Source organism: Lemur catta, chromosome 18 (genome assembly GCF_020740605.2).
Source record: "Lemur catta isolate mLemCat1 chromosome 18, mLemCat1.pri, whole genome shotgun sequence".
In the NCBI taxonomy this organism is placed as follows: domain Eukaryota; kingdom Metazoa; phylum Chordata; class Mammalia; order Primates; family Lemuridae; genus Lemur; species Lemur catta.
This window is the reverse complement of record NC_059145.1, coordinates 44,845,670-44,863,826: the sequence shown is the minus strand read 5'-3', so window position 1 is coordinate 44,863,826 and position 18,157 is coordinate 44,845,670. Positions and strand designations below refer to the sequence as shown.

Sequence of the window (18,157 nt, the reverse complement as noted above, 5' to 3'; positions counted from 1 at the left end):
CTAAGAAACTAGATATAAAGGGTAAAATAACTCCTTTTATCCTCCTTAAACAAAAATGCTTTGTGAAGTCTACAAACATTTTTTTTTTCCATTTATGTGTCCACATTCTAGGTTTGTTTGCCCTTAGGACAAAAGGCAAAAAGTAGCCTCCATTTAGAACAACTCCATCAACTACAAAAAGATGTATCTGGAGATGACTCCATGTTTTAGCTAAGAATACCTTCTATCCAAAATTTTTAAAAAAAGAAAACGTGTAAAAAAAAAAAAAAAACCCAGAATGGCTGTCTAATCAAATGTATTAATATTCTCTTTCAGTGAGAATATTTATTTACAAACACGTAATAAAGTTAAGAGTTTAATGTGTTTGTGTTAATCCAGAAGCCAAGTAGGATGGTGATGAAGAAAATGTGGACTTTGAGGTCAGACACCTAGCTCTGCTATTCTGTATTTTTAACCTCTGGAAGCTTTAGGGTCCTTATTTGTATGTGAGGACAGGCCTACATCATAAAAAAAAAAAAAAAAAGGACTAAATAAGATCAAAGGTAAAAGCACTAATAGCAGAATCTAGCTCACTGTCAGCATTAGATAACTAACAGTGGTACAAATGTGTACCACTTTTTACATAGCTGTATTGGTTAAGCACTTACTATGTGCCAGGTACTGTTCATTTAATCCTCACAATAACCTCATGATCTAGTTAGTATTATTAACCCCATTTTACAGATGAGGAAACTGTGGTGTCATCAGTAAATTAAGTAAGAAATAGTGTTACTTAATATTTGCCCAATGTCACACACTTGGTAAGTGACAGAGGTAGATTGAGCCCAGGGCCATAAGCTCTCTGCAATACAGACTTTCACTATTATTGCTGCTATTATTTTACTTGTATCCACTTTACTTCTTAGATTTTATCTTCTTTGTCATTTTTAATTTATAATTCCATGGAAGATGAATATCATGGAAAAGTTCCATTTGAGAAAGGGCAACTGAATGTTCTTAACTAGAAAGATTATAGAATTGGCAAAAATATAAAGTTAAAATTAATTAATTAATTAAAGTTAGTTAAACGTCTTCCAGGGAACTATAATTTGATTTTAAAACACTACGGAATTTTGTACACACTGAAATTATACATTTAAAATGTTTTTTTAAAAGGTAACTCAATTTCCTTTTACTTTTAATGTATTCATATTATGAATAAAATTCTATTTTAAAAATAACTTTAAAATACAAATAGTAGCAGATAAGCATATGAAAAAATGCTCAATAAAACTAATTATAGAAATGCACGTTGAAACAATGAAACATCCCTACATACCTTTTGGAATGGCAAAAAAAATTTTAAAAAAATAACTGACAATATCTGAGACAACTAGAACACATCCATTGCTAGTGGGAGTTAGACAGCGACATGTTTGAATACAGACTTTATCACTTACAAGCCATGTGACTTTGAGGAATGTGAGATTCCCTAGCACTTGATCATTTACTTTCCTAGAATGAACTCAGTTTGATCTGTGTGCCAGTTATCTATTCACTCCCTCTCAGCTCCAAATTCACCCTTCAGTACATTCTCTGTGACAATGGGCAGAATTCCTTGAAGCGTTCCTCCTTTAGAGTGTGATGGTGAGATTAGTCAGGAGGGGATGCTGGAGGCATGCTTCAGGAGTCAGGGCCTCTCCAGATGGTTCTGGTGGCTGCACTTGATGATAACTGTAAGTGATGGCATCAGGGGTATGCTGCCCTACCATGTGCCCAGAATTTGTGGTCCCTCAGCAACCCTCAGCCCTCATCTAGCCTGTGATCATCGTCCTGCTGCCCTCCCAACATGGACACTATGCCCTGGAGGCCCAACTCCGCCTGCTGGACTGCTTCCTCCAGGGGTTTGTTTCCTGTGGTCCTCCCAATAAGCACTGCAGGCCTTCCGCCCACAGGGGCACCCTGCCTCCCTCTGTGTGCCTGCCCATTGGCCAGAATTTCCCTGCACCCTGGAGGATTGTTCCCCACTTTCCCAGCAACCAGCTCCAGCCCTGGCAACCCAGCAAACATCTCCACTGTGCTGTGGGCTGCAGCTATGTCTTCTCCAGTGAGGTCTGACCCACAGCCTTGGGGAGGGGTCCCCTTTCCAAGTTTGTCCTTCCTTGGTTATTTTCTCTCAGCTTTAAGGTACCCTAGAGAGTTCTTTAAAAATCTTACAGTTATCCTTTTGTCATAGCTTAATAATGTTCCTATTCAAATCACTGTATAGTTTCTGTCTCCTGATTGGACCTAGACTGATATGTGCACATTATCTTATTCTTTGTACTCATGGATAATATTTGCTAACAGTACATCTTCAATTGTTTTATTTTTCCCTCCAGTTTAATTGTAGTATTATGGTTAAAGAATGCGGTCTATACAATTCCTATTTAGTGGAATTTATTGATAATGCACAGTCAATTTTTTAAAAGTATTTTCCAGAAAATTGAAAAGAAGGTGCAGACTCTATTTTCAGAGTACGAAGATAAATATATTTCTATTATATCAATGTTATTAAAGTATTCGTATCTTACATACCAGGGGTCAACAAACATTTTCTGTAAGGAGCCAAAAAATAAAAAATATATGCTTGTAGGCTCTATGATCTCTGTTATAACTACTCTGCCATTTAGGTGCAAAAGCAGCCATAGACAATATGTAAATGAATTGTCCATATGGTTGTGTTCCAGTAAAACTTTATTTATAAAAATAAGCAGTTGGCCAGATTTAGTCCACAGGCCACAGTTTGCCAATCCCTGCCCTATAGCATCATTTCTACCCTCTTGATCTGTCAAGCAATGAGAAAGCTATGTTCAATTTCTTAATACCAGCATGTTTCTTGGATTTCTCCCTGTATGTTTTCTGTCCTTCTCTGTTTATATAGTTCCACACTCTGATATTTGATTCAAAAAGATTCATAGCAGTTACATCTTCCTGTGGATTTTATCCTTTACCATTATAGAATCCTTTCCCTTGTCCTGTTAAAGGTTTTTTGCATTAAATCTTATACCCAATAAAAGAAAACATTTAGAAAGAACATATAAAATAAAGACCAATGATAAGTTTTAACAATAAGTCTGATTGTAATAAATTCACCCATTCAAAAAAACAAATCTTAGAATGTGGCAAACACCAAAACCTTGTCTACAAGATATACGTGCCAAATGGAGTGTCCTAAAAGTTTGATCTATAATGGATTCTTCATCTGTCTTTCTTAAGCTATTTTTCTTTTAACCTTTTTTTTTGCCATAAATATAAATGTGGTCCTACATATCACATATTGCACAAGTTTACTTACACGTAATAAGGCTGTTTTGAGTCCTTTATATGTCCCTAAGGAGTAGGTTGCTTGTGTTAGTCTTTCCTTTCTGTTCACAGGAGCCTGTCCTCTACCTGTGAGAGAGCTGGCTGTCAGGATTCAGCCTTGTACGCTGAGCTGGAGTGGTTAGCTTTGCTATTTGCCCTGTAACTTTGTGCAAAGTTCTGCACCAAAGATCCTTCCACTTTGTCAAGGGCATGTCCAGTTTCCTGGGGGTTTGGGTTGTTCCATCACTTCACTGTGAGCCCTCTGCTACTTTTTTGTGACTGCTCTATTTCTTACATGCTGTTATTTAATATAACTCAGTATTGGTTGATTCCTTCCCCTTTTTCTCTCTCATTTGAACCAAACCATTACTTGTTGAATATGATTAAGTCTACAGAATTATTTATCTAAACTGCATTTGTCTTCTTCTGAGCCACAGGGCGGGAAAAGCCAAACACTAGCAGTCTTTACAGAACTCAAGAGCTGTCTGCCTGCCTCTGGGAGGGGTGGAGGCGTTGGTGACCCACTTCCCCAGGTTACCTGCACGCCCAGTTCTTGTAGCCACAAATATGGAGAGGTTCTCATGACACTTACGGAGTTTCATCAACTGACCCCTCTGGCTGAGTGCTTTGTCCAAGGATGGGAGTCATGTGTCTACACAGTGGGCCCTTTTCAGGTTTTGTTAGAACTATTTAGTGTGTCCAAACTGCAAGTTTCTTTTGGGCTCTTTTCATATATTCAGTGGTCTTGTATAGTCTTAAAACCTGTTTTTATTTAATTTCACCTATTTCATTTCATTTCTGCTGAGTTTGAGGGGTATGCCCTAGGTCTGGGCCTGTGCTTTCACATGTCTGGGGAGTCCTGTGTGCCGAACATAACTCTAACATATCTTTCGGAAAGGGAATGCATTCCCATGACGATTTCTTCTTCCTTGTCGGAATTCATTTGTTGAATTTTTTACCTCACGTTCGTTAAGTAATTAGATTTGCGATTCTGCCTTACTTAAATATCTATTTAAATGAATGATAAGCCACACCTGGTTTTAAAATAAAGTAGAAATTTAGTATTTCCAGGCCACATAATCTTCTGAAGTTTATTTTGGGTCTGGTTTTGAAGGGGATGAAAATAACATACAAACTCAAGATATCATGAAATGCAAATAAAACTACTTCTACCTCAGTGATATGCTGAAAGACACACAAACGGGTGAGCCCTTACCAGCGGAACGAGCAGGCCGATGAGGTCTGTCAGGGGTTTGCTGAGCAGCAGCAGGTCTTCTGCGGCCTGGGTGTTCCCTTGTGAGCCAGACTTCTGGGCCTGAAGCAGGGAAAGAGAAACGAAAGGGGGTTTTAGTGATTCGTCAGCTTGGCTGTCGGAGACAGGTCCACCCAGTCTAGCAGGTGAAAGGGGCCGAGGAAGCATTCTACCTCCTTGTCCCTGAGTACGGAACAGACAGAGGCCCCAGAAGAGACATTATGCTTTGCTATAACACAACAGAGAGTGTACACATTGCCACTGCCACCAGCTCTGGCTACACAGGCAGACCTGGACAGCGCACAGATCCAGCAAGCGCTGCTGCGGGGGGAATGATGGTGATGCCCCACACTCCGCAGTGGGCAAGCGCTTCATCTTTCCAACTTTCCTGAGACTAGGTGCTGTTATCCCCATTTTTCAGGTGAGAGAACTGAAGTTTAGAAAAGCTAAGTAGTTTGTCTAAAATCCCACAGATAATGAGTGTCAAAGCCGGAGGACAAACCCAGGCCATCTGACACTAAGTCACAAATGCTAATCTCCTCTGGACATTTTTATGCACATTACATGATACCTACTAAATGCATTCTGCTATGCTTTCATCCTATATGTACCTGCACATGCTCGGATAACATTAGAATATTTGTCCAATGTATCACTGCATGAATAGGCTTCAAATATGGGTCTACGTTCCTTCGAATGCATAGGCTTAAACTACAATGAAAGTAAGAAATGAGTGAGTGATTTTTACTTTAAGTGTCTCTTCTCCCAGGAGTTTTATAGAACTGTCTGATTCCAAAGGAGTTGAATAGAAATGAATAATTTTATACTGAAGAAGGTACTGATTACTTATTTTGTTGATGTAATATGTATACTGTTGTATATACACATTTCACTCACTCTTCTCTTTCTATTTTTCCTCAGGAGAGACAGAACCACTTTTAGATAATGACCTTCGCTGGGGGCCGTCAGAGCAGGCTGCAGGCTGCCTGGCCTTGGGTCATTAACCTGGACTCCGGGGTCCTTCTCACGAATGCCTAGTTTCCTTCTTGCCTTGAATGTCTGGCCTATGGACAGAATTTCAATTGCCTGCATTCTTTGGTTCAGAAGGACTTGACTGAAAATCAGATGTCTAACTTTTAACAACTTGCACCTTTCTATAGCTAAAAGGAATAATGGCAATCGTTAGCGTGGAGTTCCCTCTCCCCCTACCTCCCTGATTGACTGTTATCAGAAAGGTGGAATTTCCTTCCAAAAAGCAAATGTGCAGCACTATCCTAGAGGCCTGAACCTTTCTGAATCTTGGCTGTTGATCCCTTGCCCTCTGAAACACGATCGAACATGGAATACCAGCCTTTCCACATTAACACATTTTCCTTTAGAGTAGATTGATTCCCTCTTGGGTGAGATAAGCGGTCTTGCAAATCAGGACCGAGGCAGCAGTGAGGGGCATGGTGCCACTGCTTCCTCTCCAAACATCTGTGAGCAAGCCCATGGGGCCACAGAACAAGCACACACTAGGGGACTTTTCCCACCAGGATATCCAGTGGTTCCCTAGATTCTCCAAGACTGACAGTCATTTGTTATTGTTATCAAGAAATATCCAGACCCTGCCCACCAGTATTCATGTACCACCTCCTTGCAAAGCTGCCAGCGGTTCCAGAAGAAAGAGAATGCTGCAGCTTTGCACAGCAGAGAGGTGTACAAGAGGAATGCATTAGAAATACAGCTCTCTTCCCTAAGTTATTGGTTCACAGTGGGAGCTCTGTGCAGCAATAAACATTGAAGCCCAGAAACAAATACAGAGGCCCAGCCCTAACTCTTCTCTCAGTCTCTCTCCAATTCTCCATCACCACACTCCCTCAGGTCAGTCTCCTGACCCCCAGATTTGGAGCCTTCTTTGCACATTTTGCACAGGGCTTCCCTCTCTGCCATGACATCACCACTGTCCTCTCCAACCTCCTTTGCCTCTCGTCCCATTGAGCCCTTTCCAGAACTCACTGCCTTTTGTCGTTGCTGTGGGTGGACTTAACCCACTACTAGCCGCCCAGTGTTCTTGACTCCCCGCAGCTGTTAAAGTCCAGGCAAGAGAGGATGGCAGCCTGGACCAGGGGAGTAGGGAGTAGCAGCAAGGTGTGAGAGAAGTAATTGAACTTGTGAGATATTTAGGGAAAATATGCATCATTTGGTGACAGATTAGATGTGGGATATGAAAGAGGGAAATTTTAAGAATGACTCTCAGGTCTCTGGTTTCCACAGCAAGCTGAGAGGGGCAAGTTGCTGGCAGGGGAATGGGTTTGGGACGCAAATCCTGAGTTCAGTTTTGGACCATGGGACTTTCTAGTGGTTATATTGAGCAAGCTGCTGGATATACGACTAGGGATCTCAGAGGAGAACTCCGGGTGGAATAAAAACTTTAATGGTATTAAACATATAAAACCTAGAAATGTTAACTCATGAGCATATTTAATATTAAATGGCAATCAGCATTACCTAAAATGAGATAAGAGAATATAGCTAACTTCTCAGCATAAACAAAAAGGCCAGGTATAATACAATTCTCTTACATCTAGCATTGCTATTAATGCATGGATCTAGTGCGGAGAGATGGGGACTCCACAGAGGTCTGCTGAATAAACAGAGGTAAGGCATCTGTAGAAAACAAGAGACAGTCAATTCCTTAAGAAGTTCCTCTACCTCAAGCAGGTCAAACACACACTGGAGTATAACTGTCTACGAGGCGGCCTGGGTCAATTCAATTGAACATTTACTGTGCTCCCCAAACACCACCATCTGCAAGCTCGTGATGCAGAGATGAACATGACTCAGTCCCCACTCTCTAGGATCTCACAGTTTAATTAAAAGGATGAGAAGGTTCCAAATAACTGCAAACAGCAGAATGTGAAAACTGCTGTTAACAGAGGTAGAAACAAAGTTTGGGTGGCCGGGGAAAGTAGGCGAATGTGACAATTGACTTTACCATATGGATGGTGAGGATGAGGTCTACAGGCAGTAATATGGAGTAAAGATATTTCAGGTGCTATAAATCTTATGAGGAAAGGAAAAGGAATGACTGGGTAGAAGATCCATGTAGACAATGGCAATGCAACTGTTTGCTTGGGATATGGGCAGCATGGAGGACTCGCAGGTGAGGCTGGAAGGTTCCCTGGGCTAGGATCGTGTAAGGCCTTGAATGTCTTGGCAAGGAGTCAGAAAGTTATATCATAGATGTAACTCAGTGAGGCGTCACTGAGTTTTTAAAGGAGGGGAGAGATGTGATCAGGATTATGGGCTATGGCAGAACAATCTCATCTCCATTCAACTACCAGATAGAGGGTAGCTCATGGGGAAAAGTTAACAGGGGAAGGCCATGGAGAAGTCAAACTGGATAACTCCAAGAAATACTGACGAGAGAGACTACAGCCCCTTACCACGGATAGCTTTTATTTGTGTGTTGGACTGCGAAAGATGCAGTGGCCACACTTCAGTCTTCCAACAGTACCAACACATCTGCAAATCAACAGCAGTTTAACTGTCCTCCTATCAGGAGAATCATACAACAAGCTTCCCTAGGCCACCTCAGAAATGATAGGCAAGCCCCAGACTGGGAAGTGAGGTGATCTGGATTATAATAATAAATATTTACCGTCCCTAGAAAAGCCCTCCTTAACCTCAGACTGGGTTTGGCGCCCTCTCCCACTATTCATTCTGCAGCACCCTGTACCTTTGCATTGCTGCACTTTCATGCATATAGTAAGATGAAGATTTGCTTCATCATTTGTGTAGCGACAATCCTCCCTCCTAAACTTTAAGCTCCCTGAGAGCTAACACCCTTTCTCTCTTGATCTCTGCTGAAAATATAGGTGCCTACCCCTATGCTAAACTCGTAAGTACAAAACAAAACAATAACAACTCATAAGCCTGCTGGGAGTCATTTTAGTCAGTAAATATGAACTGAGTGCCCTCCCACGTACCAGGGACAGACATGAGGCAGTCATGGGCCACAGAAAGCCCCTGTAAACAAGAAGGTGAGTACCTTTCTTCTTGTTGCTATTCATGATATAGCAACCACTTATGGTTTCCCTTTCCTGGGCCAGGTAATATTATATTTATATATAAGCACATATATTTTATTCTCTCATTTAAGTCTCACACTAACCCTGCAGAGTAGTTATCATATCTACTTTAGATGAAGAAACTGACAGTCAGGTGAAGTAACTTGTTCAAATCATACAGGTGAAAAGTATTGCGTCTGGGATTTGATCCAGGCCTGCCAGCCTGCAAGGCCCACACGCCCCACCACACCAGTGGGTCTCAAGGGCATTATTTGTCTCCACCTCTGTATCTTCTACACATGACACTCAGGGGATGAAACTGGGTCCAATTCTGAATCACAGTGCAGGGTGGGGGAAGGGACGGAACTCCTGATAGAGATTCTGACACCTGCCTGCCCCCTCCCCAGCACACACACCTGCAGCATACCATTCTCCTCCCTGGAAAAGAATATGCCTTATAAACCTAAGCACTATTATAATTTTAAGTGCTGGCCTCCCTCAATTCCTTGACTTAAAAGAAGCTCCTATTAGAAGTAGATAAAGGTTTTCAGTGCAGAAGAATCCCCAGTGTGAGAAGTATGTTTATAAATGGAAGCAGTGACTTCAGGTTTTAGAAAGCACTTATCCATGTTTCAGGCGGATGTGTCTTTGATGCACATTCTATTTCTTTTCCCAACTCTTCTTCTTTTTTTCCTCCAGGCGTGATGGAAGCAACTCTTCCCAACTCTTTCCCCTAATTCAGCCTCAAGAACTCTACCTCTTTCAGACTAACACCAGGTATCATGGAGATCAAAGTCAGTGGTCAAGGCCAAAAGCAATATGTGGCAGACATTATGAGGGAGGATTTAGAAAGATGATAGCAGTGAAATGGACAGTGGTATGGACAAATACAAAAAAAAAAAATTAAAAACACTGATCTATGGGCAAACTAGCAAATTGAAAAAAGAGAACTATAAAATTTTTGTATTAAGGACTTCTCTTTTAAACATCCCCTGAATATGTAGCTTATCACTTATAATAAAAGATTTCTATCATTCTGGAGATTTTTAACTTCTGATCCTTTCTAAATCTACAACCTACAAGACAATCTTTTACAGATTGGTATCATCAAAGCACCTTGTGAGAGTAACTACTGACTACATCTCAAAGAATTACATAAAACTACCACTGTGGAAAATGAAATAAGAAACAATATTCATATTTGATAGCATAATGTGACTATAACCAACAATAAGCTAGAGTACACTTTAAAATAACTAAAAGTATGGAATTGGAATGCTCCTAACACAAATGATAAATGCCTGAGGTGATGGATACCCAATTACCCTGATTTGATTAATTCACACTGTATGCCTGTATCAAAAGATCACATGTACCCTATAAAGATATACCACTATTATGTACCCATAAGAATTAACAATTGAAAAATTAAAAAAATTAAACAACTTTCTCTGAAGAGATTTACTAGAAAAGAGAGGAAAAAATAGGAGAAATGCATAATTCAGGATTTCATGAGTACTTCACAATGCTTTACTGTTAATTTAGAATCCTTACAGATGAGCAAATAAGAGCAATGGGTAATTCAAAAGCCATGTTAATCTACTGGCTTTACAGTTTGGGTTAAATACTCAGTAACTACCTATCATATTTGCTGAGGGGATCTTGGAGTTATTTATTAAACCATATTAGACAAGCTAAATACTTGACCAGCTTAACTGAGGGTAAAAGATACCATTTATCATAATGATGAATAGCAGAGATTCAAGAAGGGCCTAGGGATTCATTCTTGGCTCTGCTACTGTGACTCTTGGCAACGTATCAAAACAGTTTGGTTTCAACTTGAGCTTCTGCATCTATCCAAGCTAGAGGCTACCATCTGATGTACATCTCTTGCAATTTTATCAGGATTTTAAATATAACAATGACTTCACATTGGCCATGTGCCTTACGCTTGATCTAAGCATAAGTTGACTCAGTTGGTTAGAGAGAGCATTAAATGAAACAGGCATGGGGAGGCAGCTAACACAGAAGCTATTCAATAAAACCACATCCCCTCCCTCCCTCCCTCCCTCCCTCCCTTCCTTCCTTCCTTCCCTCCCTCCCTCCCTCCTTCCTCCCTTCCTTCCCTCCCTCCCTCCCTCCTTCCTCCCTTCCTTCGAGCAGAATGCTAAATAAATATAGGTTACACGGTGATATAGAATCTCTTTTGTTCTCCTGGAAAGAGTTGGAACCCATTCTACTAAGTGGAGTATCCCAAGAATGGAAAAATAAGCACCACATGTGCTCACCAGCAAATTGGTTTCCCCGATCATCACCTAAGAGCACATTTGGGAATAACACCAACTGGGTGTCGGACAGATGTGGGGGTGGGGGGAGGGGATGGGTGTGTACCTATATAATGAGTGTGATGCACACTGTCTGGGAAATGGACATGCTTGAAGCTCTGACTCTGGGGGGATGGGGGGCATGGGCAATATACATAATCTAAACTTTTGTACCCCCATAATAAGCTGAAATAAAAATAAAATAAAATAAAAAGCTTGCTGGGATTTAAAAATACATATATATAGGTTACAGTTGAGGGCAAATTGACTTTTTCCATAATCATTGAATATACCTCTAAGCCTCAAAACCATCTCACAATTCCATGTTATCAATCATAAGGGAAAGAAAACAGTTTAGGTGTTGTATATGTAGGTAGATGTGTATACAAATATATGTATGTGTTTGTGCATAAACTCTCAACCTATTGTTCCCAGCAAGCTGATCCAGCCTGCTGAGGGTGGGCTGGAGTGCCGTCTCTGGACACGAAAGGCTGCACACTGCTTGCCCAACCACAGGGTGTACCTAAGGCAAATGCTCTCCTTGGTCAGGAGCAGTTTCCCAACTAATGCTAAGTCTTTACTTACTAGGCCTCTCCTGTTTTCCCTTAGGATTTTGTGATCAAATTCTCTGTTCTTGACAGTGGTCACTCAAATATGGCTTTTTGGTAGACTCTTTCTGTAGGATGCTATGTTCTTTTAAAACAAATAAAGACACGCTAGAGGAAGATTAGAAAGAGGAGAGTGAAAGGGAAGTGTGACAAGGAGTAGGGCTGCTCAAAACACAGGGAAAGAGATCCTCTACCTGCAAGGCCACTCGCACAATGCTGGACGTGTAGGTCAGCATGCCGTGCAAAATATCAAGCAGGGAAAACAGCAGTGCGGCCGCCATCTCGTTGTTGTTTTTATTGTTCATATCCAAGCACAGTGTGGCAGTTTCAGTGAACAGGTTACAGACATGAGTGACAAGTCCTGAGGGTAGAAAAGGAGAAGGAAAAAATACTCATCACGAATTATAAAAATAGTGTGTCGTTTGGACAGGCATTCTTACTCTGTGTTGCATAAACCCTCAGCAGTACTTAAACTGTATTCTTACCAGATTCACTAGGGAAAGTTGTTTAAAATGCAGGTTTCCAGGCCTCACTCCCAGAGAGTCTGCTCAGGAGCCTGGGAGACAGTCTGGGAATACACTTGTTAAAGAAGTTTCCCAAGTGATTTTGATGTAAGGGTTCCCAAAACCACACTTAGAGAAACACAGTCCTACAGAAGCAGGCCTCACAGTGTCTGAGGACTCCCTGATGTGGAAGAAAAACATTTTGAATATGAATATGCTGTCTGCAGATTCTCGTTTGGAGCCAGCATTCTTCAGCGTATGAATCAGGGACCACGACCCAGTGGTCTGGTCTCTCAAGGGGTTTACAAGTAACTGGGTGGTTTCAAGAGCAAAAAGCAATGAAGCAATTTTTTTTCTCATGTATTTCAAATTGTCAGATTAATTATAATTTTTAAAAATTTTGAAATTTAGATATTTCCAGGTTCTATCATTTTGTCCATACAAATCTCACATTAACAGTGTAGTTGGTCTTCACTAACTTTTTGGTTAGATGTAGTCTGTCACAACAAATATATTTTCACATTTTGGGGGCATTATTGTTTACATCTGGACTGATATTTTTATTGTTACTATTATATAGCATTACTCTTTGAATTCACAAAAAACAAATATGAAAAAAGTGAAAATACACATGAAATAATGTTATAAACCTAAATGATGAATGAGACCTTTAGCATCAGTAGTGCATGAATCCAAATGTTTCAAAAAGAAAAGTAGATCTTCAAAGATAAAAATTTTACACAAGCAGACGGGGGGGGAAAAGCATGGTAAGGAAGTCTGACGTGTATTAAAAGTTGGATTTTAGGCCGAGCGCGGTGGCTCACGCCTGTAATCCTAGCACTCTGGGAGGCCGCGGTGGGTGGATCACTCGAGGTCAGTAGTTCGAGACCAGCCTGAGCAAGAGTGAGACCCCCGTCTCTACCAAAAAAAAAAAAAATAGAAAGAAATTATCTGGCCAACTAAAATACATACAGAAAAAACTAGCCGGGCATGGTGGCGCATGCCTGTAGTCCCAGCTACTCAGGAGGCTGAGGCAGGAGGATTGCTTAAGCCCAGGAGTTTGAGGTTGCTGTGAGCTAGGCTGACGCCACGGCACTCACTAGCCAGGCAACAAAGCGAGACTCTGCCTCAAAAAAAAAAAAAAAAAAAAAAAAAAGTTGGATTTTACTGGACCTGTAATCCACTTGTCCCTAGTCCCCAAGCACAGACATTCAAGCTTTGGCATGTCTTCTATGCAGTGTGCTTCCAGCAAACCAATCTAGTTTTCCCAAAAATTGCAAAATAATTCTTAGACTGCGAAAATAACTGACTTTGTCATTAAAGGCAGAGATATGCCAAAATTGCAGAGGCATCATTCAAAGCTCTACTGTGGCAAAGCTCCTTATGGCAAAAACAGGTACAAGTCACAAAGCCGCTAAGATGTCTTAAATAAAAGCAAACAAACAAAACAAAACAAAAAAAACCCCAAGTTTCATGGCTGAAGATGAATATAATTGAAGAAACAGTAGAATTATTGTCAAAATTTCTTTATCAAATGACGAGGTCTGATAGCACATATCATCTGTGACACACAGTGCAGAAAAGCAATTATTACAGCATGTGTATTGCACCACCAAGCATTTTCCTTAGAGCTACAATGCATCACCCATGTGCATGCCATGAATCAACCCTTGGCATCTATGAGCTATAGATAGGGCAGAAGGGCTTAAAAACACAGTACTTAGTAAATACATGCTGCAAGAGAAGATGTTTTCCTTTTGGGGCTCCTGATGACTTTGTGACACATCATGTAGCTGAAAGGTGAAGGGGGTGAGTATGAGGACTGGTGAAGTCCAGCCCTGTGAGCAGCAGAAAAAGACCTGGCTCTTCAGGAGGCAGAGGTGGGCCCTTGAGCACCACATACACACTGCTTGATTCAGAGTAAACAGCTGGCGGGCAGCAATGTTCTTCCTGATCTTCATTCAGTCTTCAAGGAAGGAGTGCAAAGGATGAATGCAATCAAATCCCTGCTGGTAAGGAAAGTCTTCCCAGCCTGCTATGTAAAAAGCAGGCAACAAATACCAAACTCTGATTTTACACACTGAAGTCACCAGCTCCCGGGGGAAGGAGGTCAGATAAGATTAGAAATAAAGTATGAGATAAGAATATTTCTTCACAACAGGGATAATGCCATAAAAACCCATTAACATGATTTTAAGTGGCCTATCTCAGCCATATTTTCAATGTTTTTCATAGCTAGAACTTTCACTTCAGGGTCAAAATGCACGTTTTTCATGTTTAAATTTTTATTATGAAAAAAAAAGTTGAGACAGCTCTGTAAAATGATCCTCCATTATCCTTTTTAACAATTACCAACATTGTGTCTATCTTATCTTTTTAAAAAATATTTAAGCAAATACCAGATATCATGTTATTTCTCCTTGTAAACTCTTCTGTATAGTCTAACAGATAAAGACTCTTTTAATTACAATGCCACTGCCATTTAATAAAATCAACATATTTCCTAATGTAGTCCTCAATTATCTTAAAACTCTTTTTTTTTTTTAACAATTAGTTTGAATCAGTATGCAAACCAGGTCCACACATTCCATTTGGCTGTGGATTTTAAGTCTCCTTTAATATCTAACAATCCTTCCCACATACACAATTTTTGTGCCATTTATTTTTTGAACATCTTTCTTGTAGATTTTCTCATAGTATTGTTCCTATATCTCTATATTTCCTGTAAACTGGTAATCAGGTCCAGAGATTCAATTTAATTCAGGTTCAATTCCTTTGGCAACAATACTTGGGGCTGGTGCTCTGTATTTCCTGCTATATCTTATCTGGAAAGATATGCCATCTGTCTCAGTGATATTAAAATTGACCCATGGATTCAGAGATTATCAGCCTACACTATCCATTATAAAGTTCCCCATCTGATGTTGTCTGCTAATATCATTGTCTAGTCCTATTATTTCATTAGATATGGCAAGATGGTGATTTTCAAATTCTATCATTCCTTCTGCATATTTTAAGTTGTTTTTCTTCCATAAAGAACCATCGCTTGTCAGCTATTTGGTTATTATAAAATATGGTTTGAAAACAAAAAGATAAATGTTTATTCTTTCCTGTCATTTCCTAGTTTTCAGAACAATGATTTTAGAGTGTTAGCAACTACCAAAGATGACCAAGGTAGGGGTGGTGCTGGGTAGAGCAATCTAGAAACTACCAAAAGTTACTAATGACTTCATTTTATAGCATCACTATGAATATAATAGTTTTTTAAATAATATATTTTATTGGTTTCAATCGTTAGTCTTTTTTATGCTCAACATGTCCCATCCTTGGCCACTGAGAACCTCTTGAAAGTATCCTTGCTTCTGCTATACTACGCCTCAAGTTTATATTATAGAATTCCTGTCTCAGACTGGGCATTTGCTACTTCTCTAAGGGGTGTGTGTGTGTGTGTGTGTGTGTGTATGTGTGTGTGTGTGTTTTAATAAGAATGGGTATTTAGAGGCTGTGATCTGAGCACTAGAGATGGTCATTGCTATTGGGTCATTGATTCAGTGAAAGGAGATAAGAAGTATATACCTCTTTAAGAAAAATAATGAGTTCATGCAGGTATTTCTAATGCCAGAGTCCAGAAATGGACCCACAATATATGATCAAATGAATTTCATCAAGGGAATTCTTTAGACAAACAATTATTTTCAACAAAAAGGCATAGAAAAATTGAGTATTCATATGGGAGAAAAAGAAAGGTCCTTGACCACTATCTCCCACAATATGCAAAAATTAATTTCAGATGAATCATAGATTGGCACATAAAAGCTAAAAGGTTCTAAGAGAAAATGTAAGAGAAGATATTTGCAACTAAGAGATAGGTAAGATTTCTTAAGAGCAAAAAAGACCTGATCATTAAAAAATGTGTAAATTAGACTTCATCAAAAATTAAAACTTGTAAATCAAAAGACACTATTAAAAAAACAAATAGGAAATTGCACGACTAGGAGAAAACATTCTCTCTCTCTCTCTCTCTATGATTATATATAGTTATATGTATAAAACAAAAATTATACCTAGAATATATAAATAATACCTACAACTCAATAATAAAAAGACAAATAATCCAATTTTAAAAATGAGTAAAAGGCTTGATTAGTCAGTTCACAAAAGATATATCAATAGTCAACAAGCAAATGAAAAGTGTTCAACATCACCAGTCATCAGGGAAATGCAAATTAAAATCACAATGAGATATCACCACACATAAATAGAAATAATTACAATGAAAAAACCCAACACCAAATGTTGGTAATAATGTGGAGTGAACAGAACTCGTATATATTGTGAATGAGAAAATTGTTGGCAGTTTTATTTTAAATAAATTTAAATATACATTTACCATATTATCTAAGCAATTCTACTCCTAGGTATTTATCCAAGCAAAATAAAAACATATGTCCACATAAAGAATCATTAGAGCTTTATTAGAGCTATTTATCAAAATACCTGCAAACTAGAAATATCCCAAGTGTCCATCAAGAGGAGAACTGAGATATAATCATGCAATGGAATACTACCCAGCAATATAAAGAAATCAACCACTGAATCCTACAACAATATGGATGAATCTCAAAACCAATGCTGAGAGACAGATCTCAGAAATAAAAAAACTGTATAAATTGAGTTGTATGAATACATTTATTTAAAGTTCTAAAGAAAACTTGTCTCTGTTGATTGAGATTAGAACAGTAGTTGCTTATAGGAAAGGGGCAAGATGGAACTTTCTAAGGTGACAGAAATGTTCTATACTTTAATGGGATATTGGTTACAGGACTGTATGTATTTTTCAAAACTAATTGAACTCTATATATTTATATAAGATCTGTACATTTACTGCATATAAAATATACTTAAATTTGAAAATGCAGAGCTAAAAAATTCACGTTAGGATAGACTAGAGCAGTGTTTGAGGCAGATAAATCAAGTAGTGCGTGCAGTCTGCACAGGGTTGATAGTAGCATTTATGGAGGACTTGGTCTACTCTTGGCACTATACTCTCACAGGAAGAAATGGGGGAGTGAGTTTTCTAGGAATTATAAGTTAGTTTTTAAGATATGCTGAGTTTGAGATAACAGAAGGGCATCCAAAGTGTCAATGTCCAAAGGCATTTGGCGATTCAGTCCTAGAAACCAGGTAGCAATTAAGACTAAAAAAAGAGGGGGGAGAGGATGAAAGAGAATGGAAAAGTTACCAAAGGACAGGCCAGACTTAAGAGAGGCACAGAGTCAAAGGCTGACGGTTGAGTAAATCCCAGACAGTGGTAGGGATGTATGGAGAAAATGGAGGCAAACATGCTAATATAATAAAGCAGGAATCATGATAGTATAATTTCATGGGTAACAAGGAATGACTAGAATTTTTTTTTAAAAAAGGGGGAGGTATCAAAAATATCTAATTGGACATCAGCAAAATGGCAGAATAGTAGGTCTCAGACTTCACTACCCCCCTCAGAAAGTTCAACTAGCAACTATTCACAGACAAGAACACATTGGTGAAAATCCCCCAAATTGGGAATAAGCTTGAGTCACCTGTATGGTCCACAGAACTTTTCTGCATGAAAAGGGTAAAAGAAATGGTCTTTGACTGCATCACCCTTCCCCCTCCCCCAAGTTGGCACAGGGCCATGAAGAGAAGAGTCCCCAGGGACTACAGTTTCTACAGAGGGAAGAGAACCAGAAGTGCACATCCAGCTTTCTCAGCATTCAGAGACACTTTCCAGGAAGCCCACTCCCATCTCATTTCATAAGGAACACAGGAAAAAATAGCACAGCTAGACCACCTGGGGTTAGGCAGAAACAAAGAAGGGAGGCAGAGCCCACAGCAACCAGCATGTAAATCTTAGTGGTATAGCTCTGTGTACCTGCCAGCAGTAGTGTGTCCAATTAGAGGTACCAACATCTACCTGCTGGACTCAAACAGTGCTACCGTCTGGCCAGAGAATATAACCAGTGACCTGGCCCAATCAGAGGCAACTGTAGTGCCCATCCAGCAGCTCAGCCTGACTACAGAGCCCAATAAGTAGTCTCACTGGATAGCAGAGCCC

The 18,157-nt window shown here is 39.6% G+C and overlaps 1 protein-coding gene across 3 annotated transcripts in view; it reads right to left on the bottom strand.

Annotated features, from left to right (window-relative positions):
* ULK4 (unc-51 like kinase 4) overlaps positions 1 to 18,157 on the bottom strand; it is a 497,440-nt gene that overhangs the window by 143,206 nt on the left and 336,077 nt on the right. For all 3 annotated transcript variants that reach the window (XM_045530713.1, XM_045530712.1, XM_045530711.1), the window contains 2 exons: positions 11,755 to 11,921; positions 4,541 to 4,639 (listed from right to left, as the gene is read on the bottom strand). In XM_045530713.1, the coding sequence (XP_045386669.1) occupies positions 4,541 to 4,639; positions 11,755 to 11,921 (266 nt within the window). The remainder of the gene's footprint in view (positions 1 to 4,540; positions 4,640 to 11,754; positions 11,922 to 18,157) is intronic.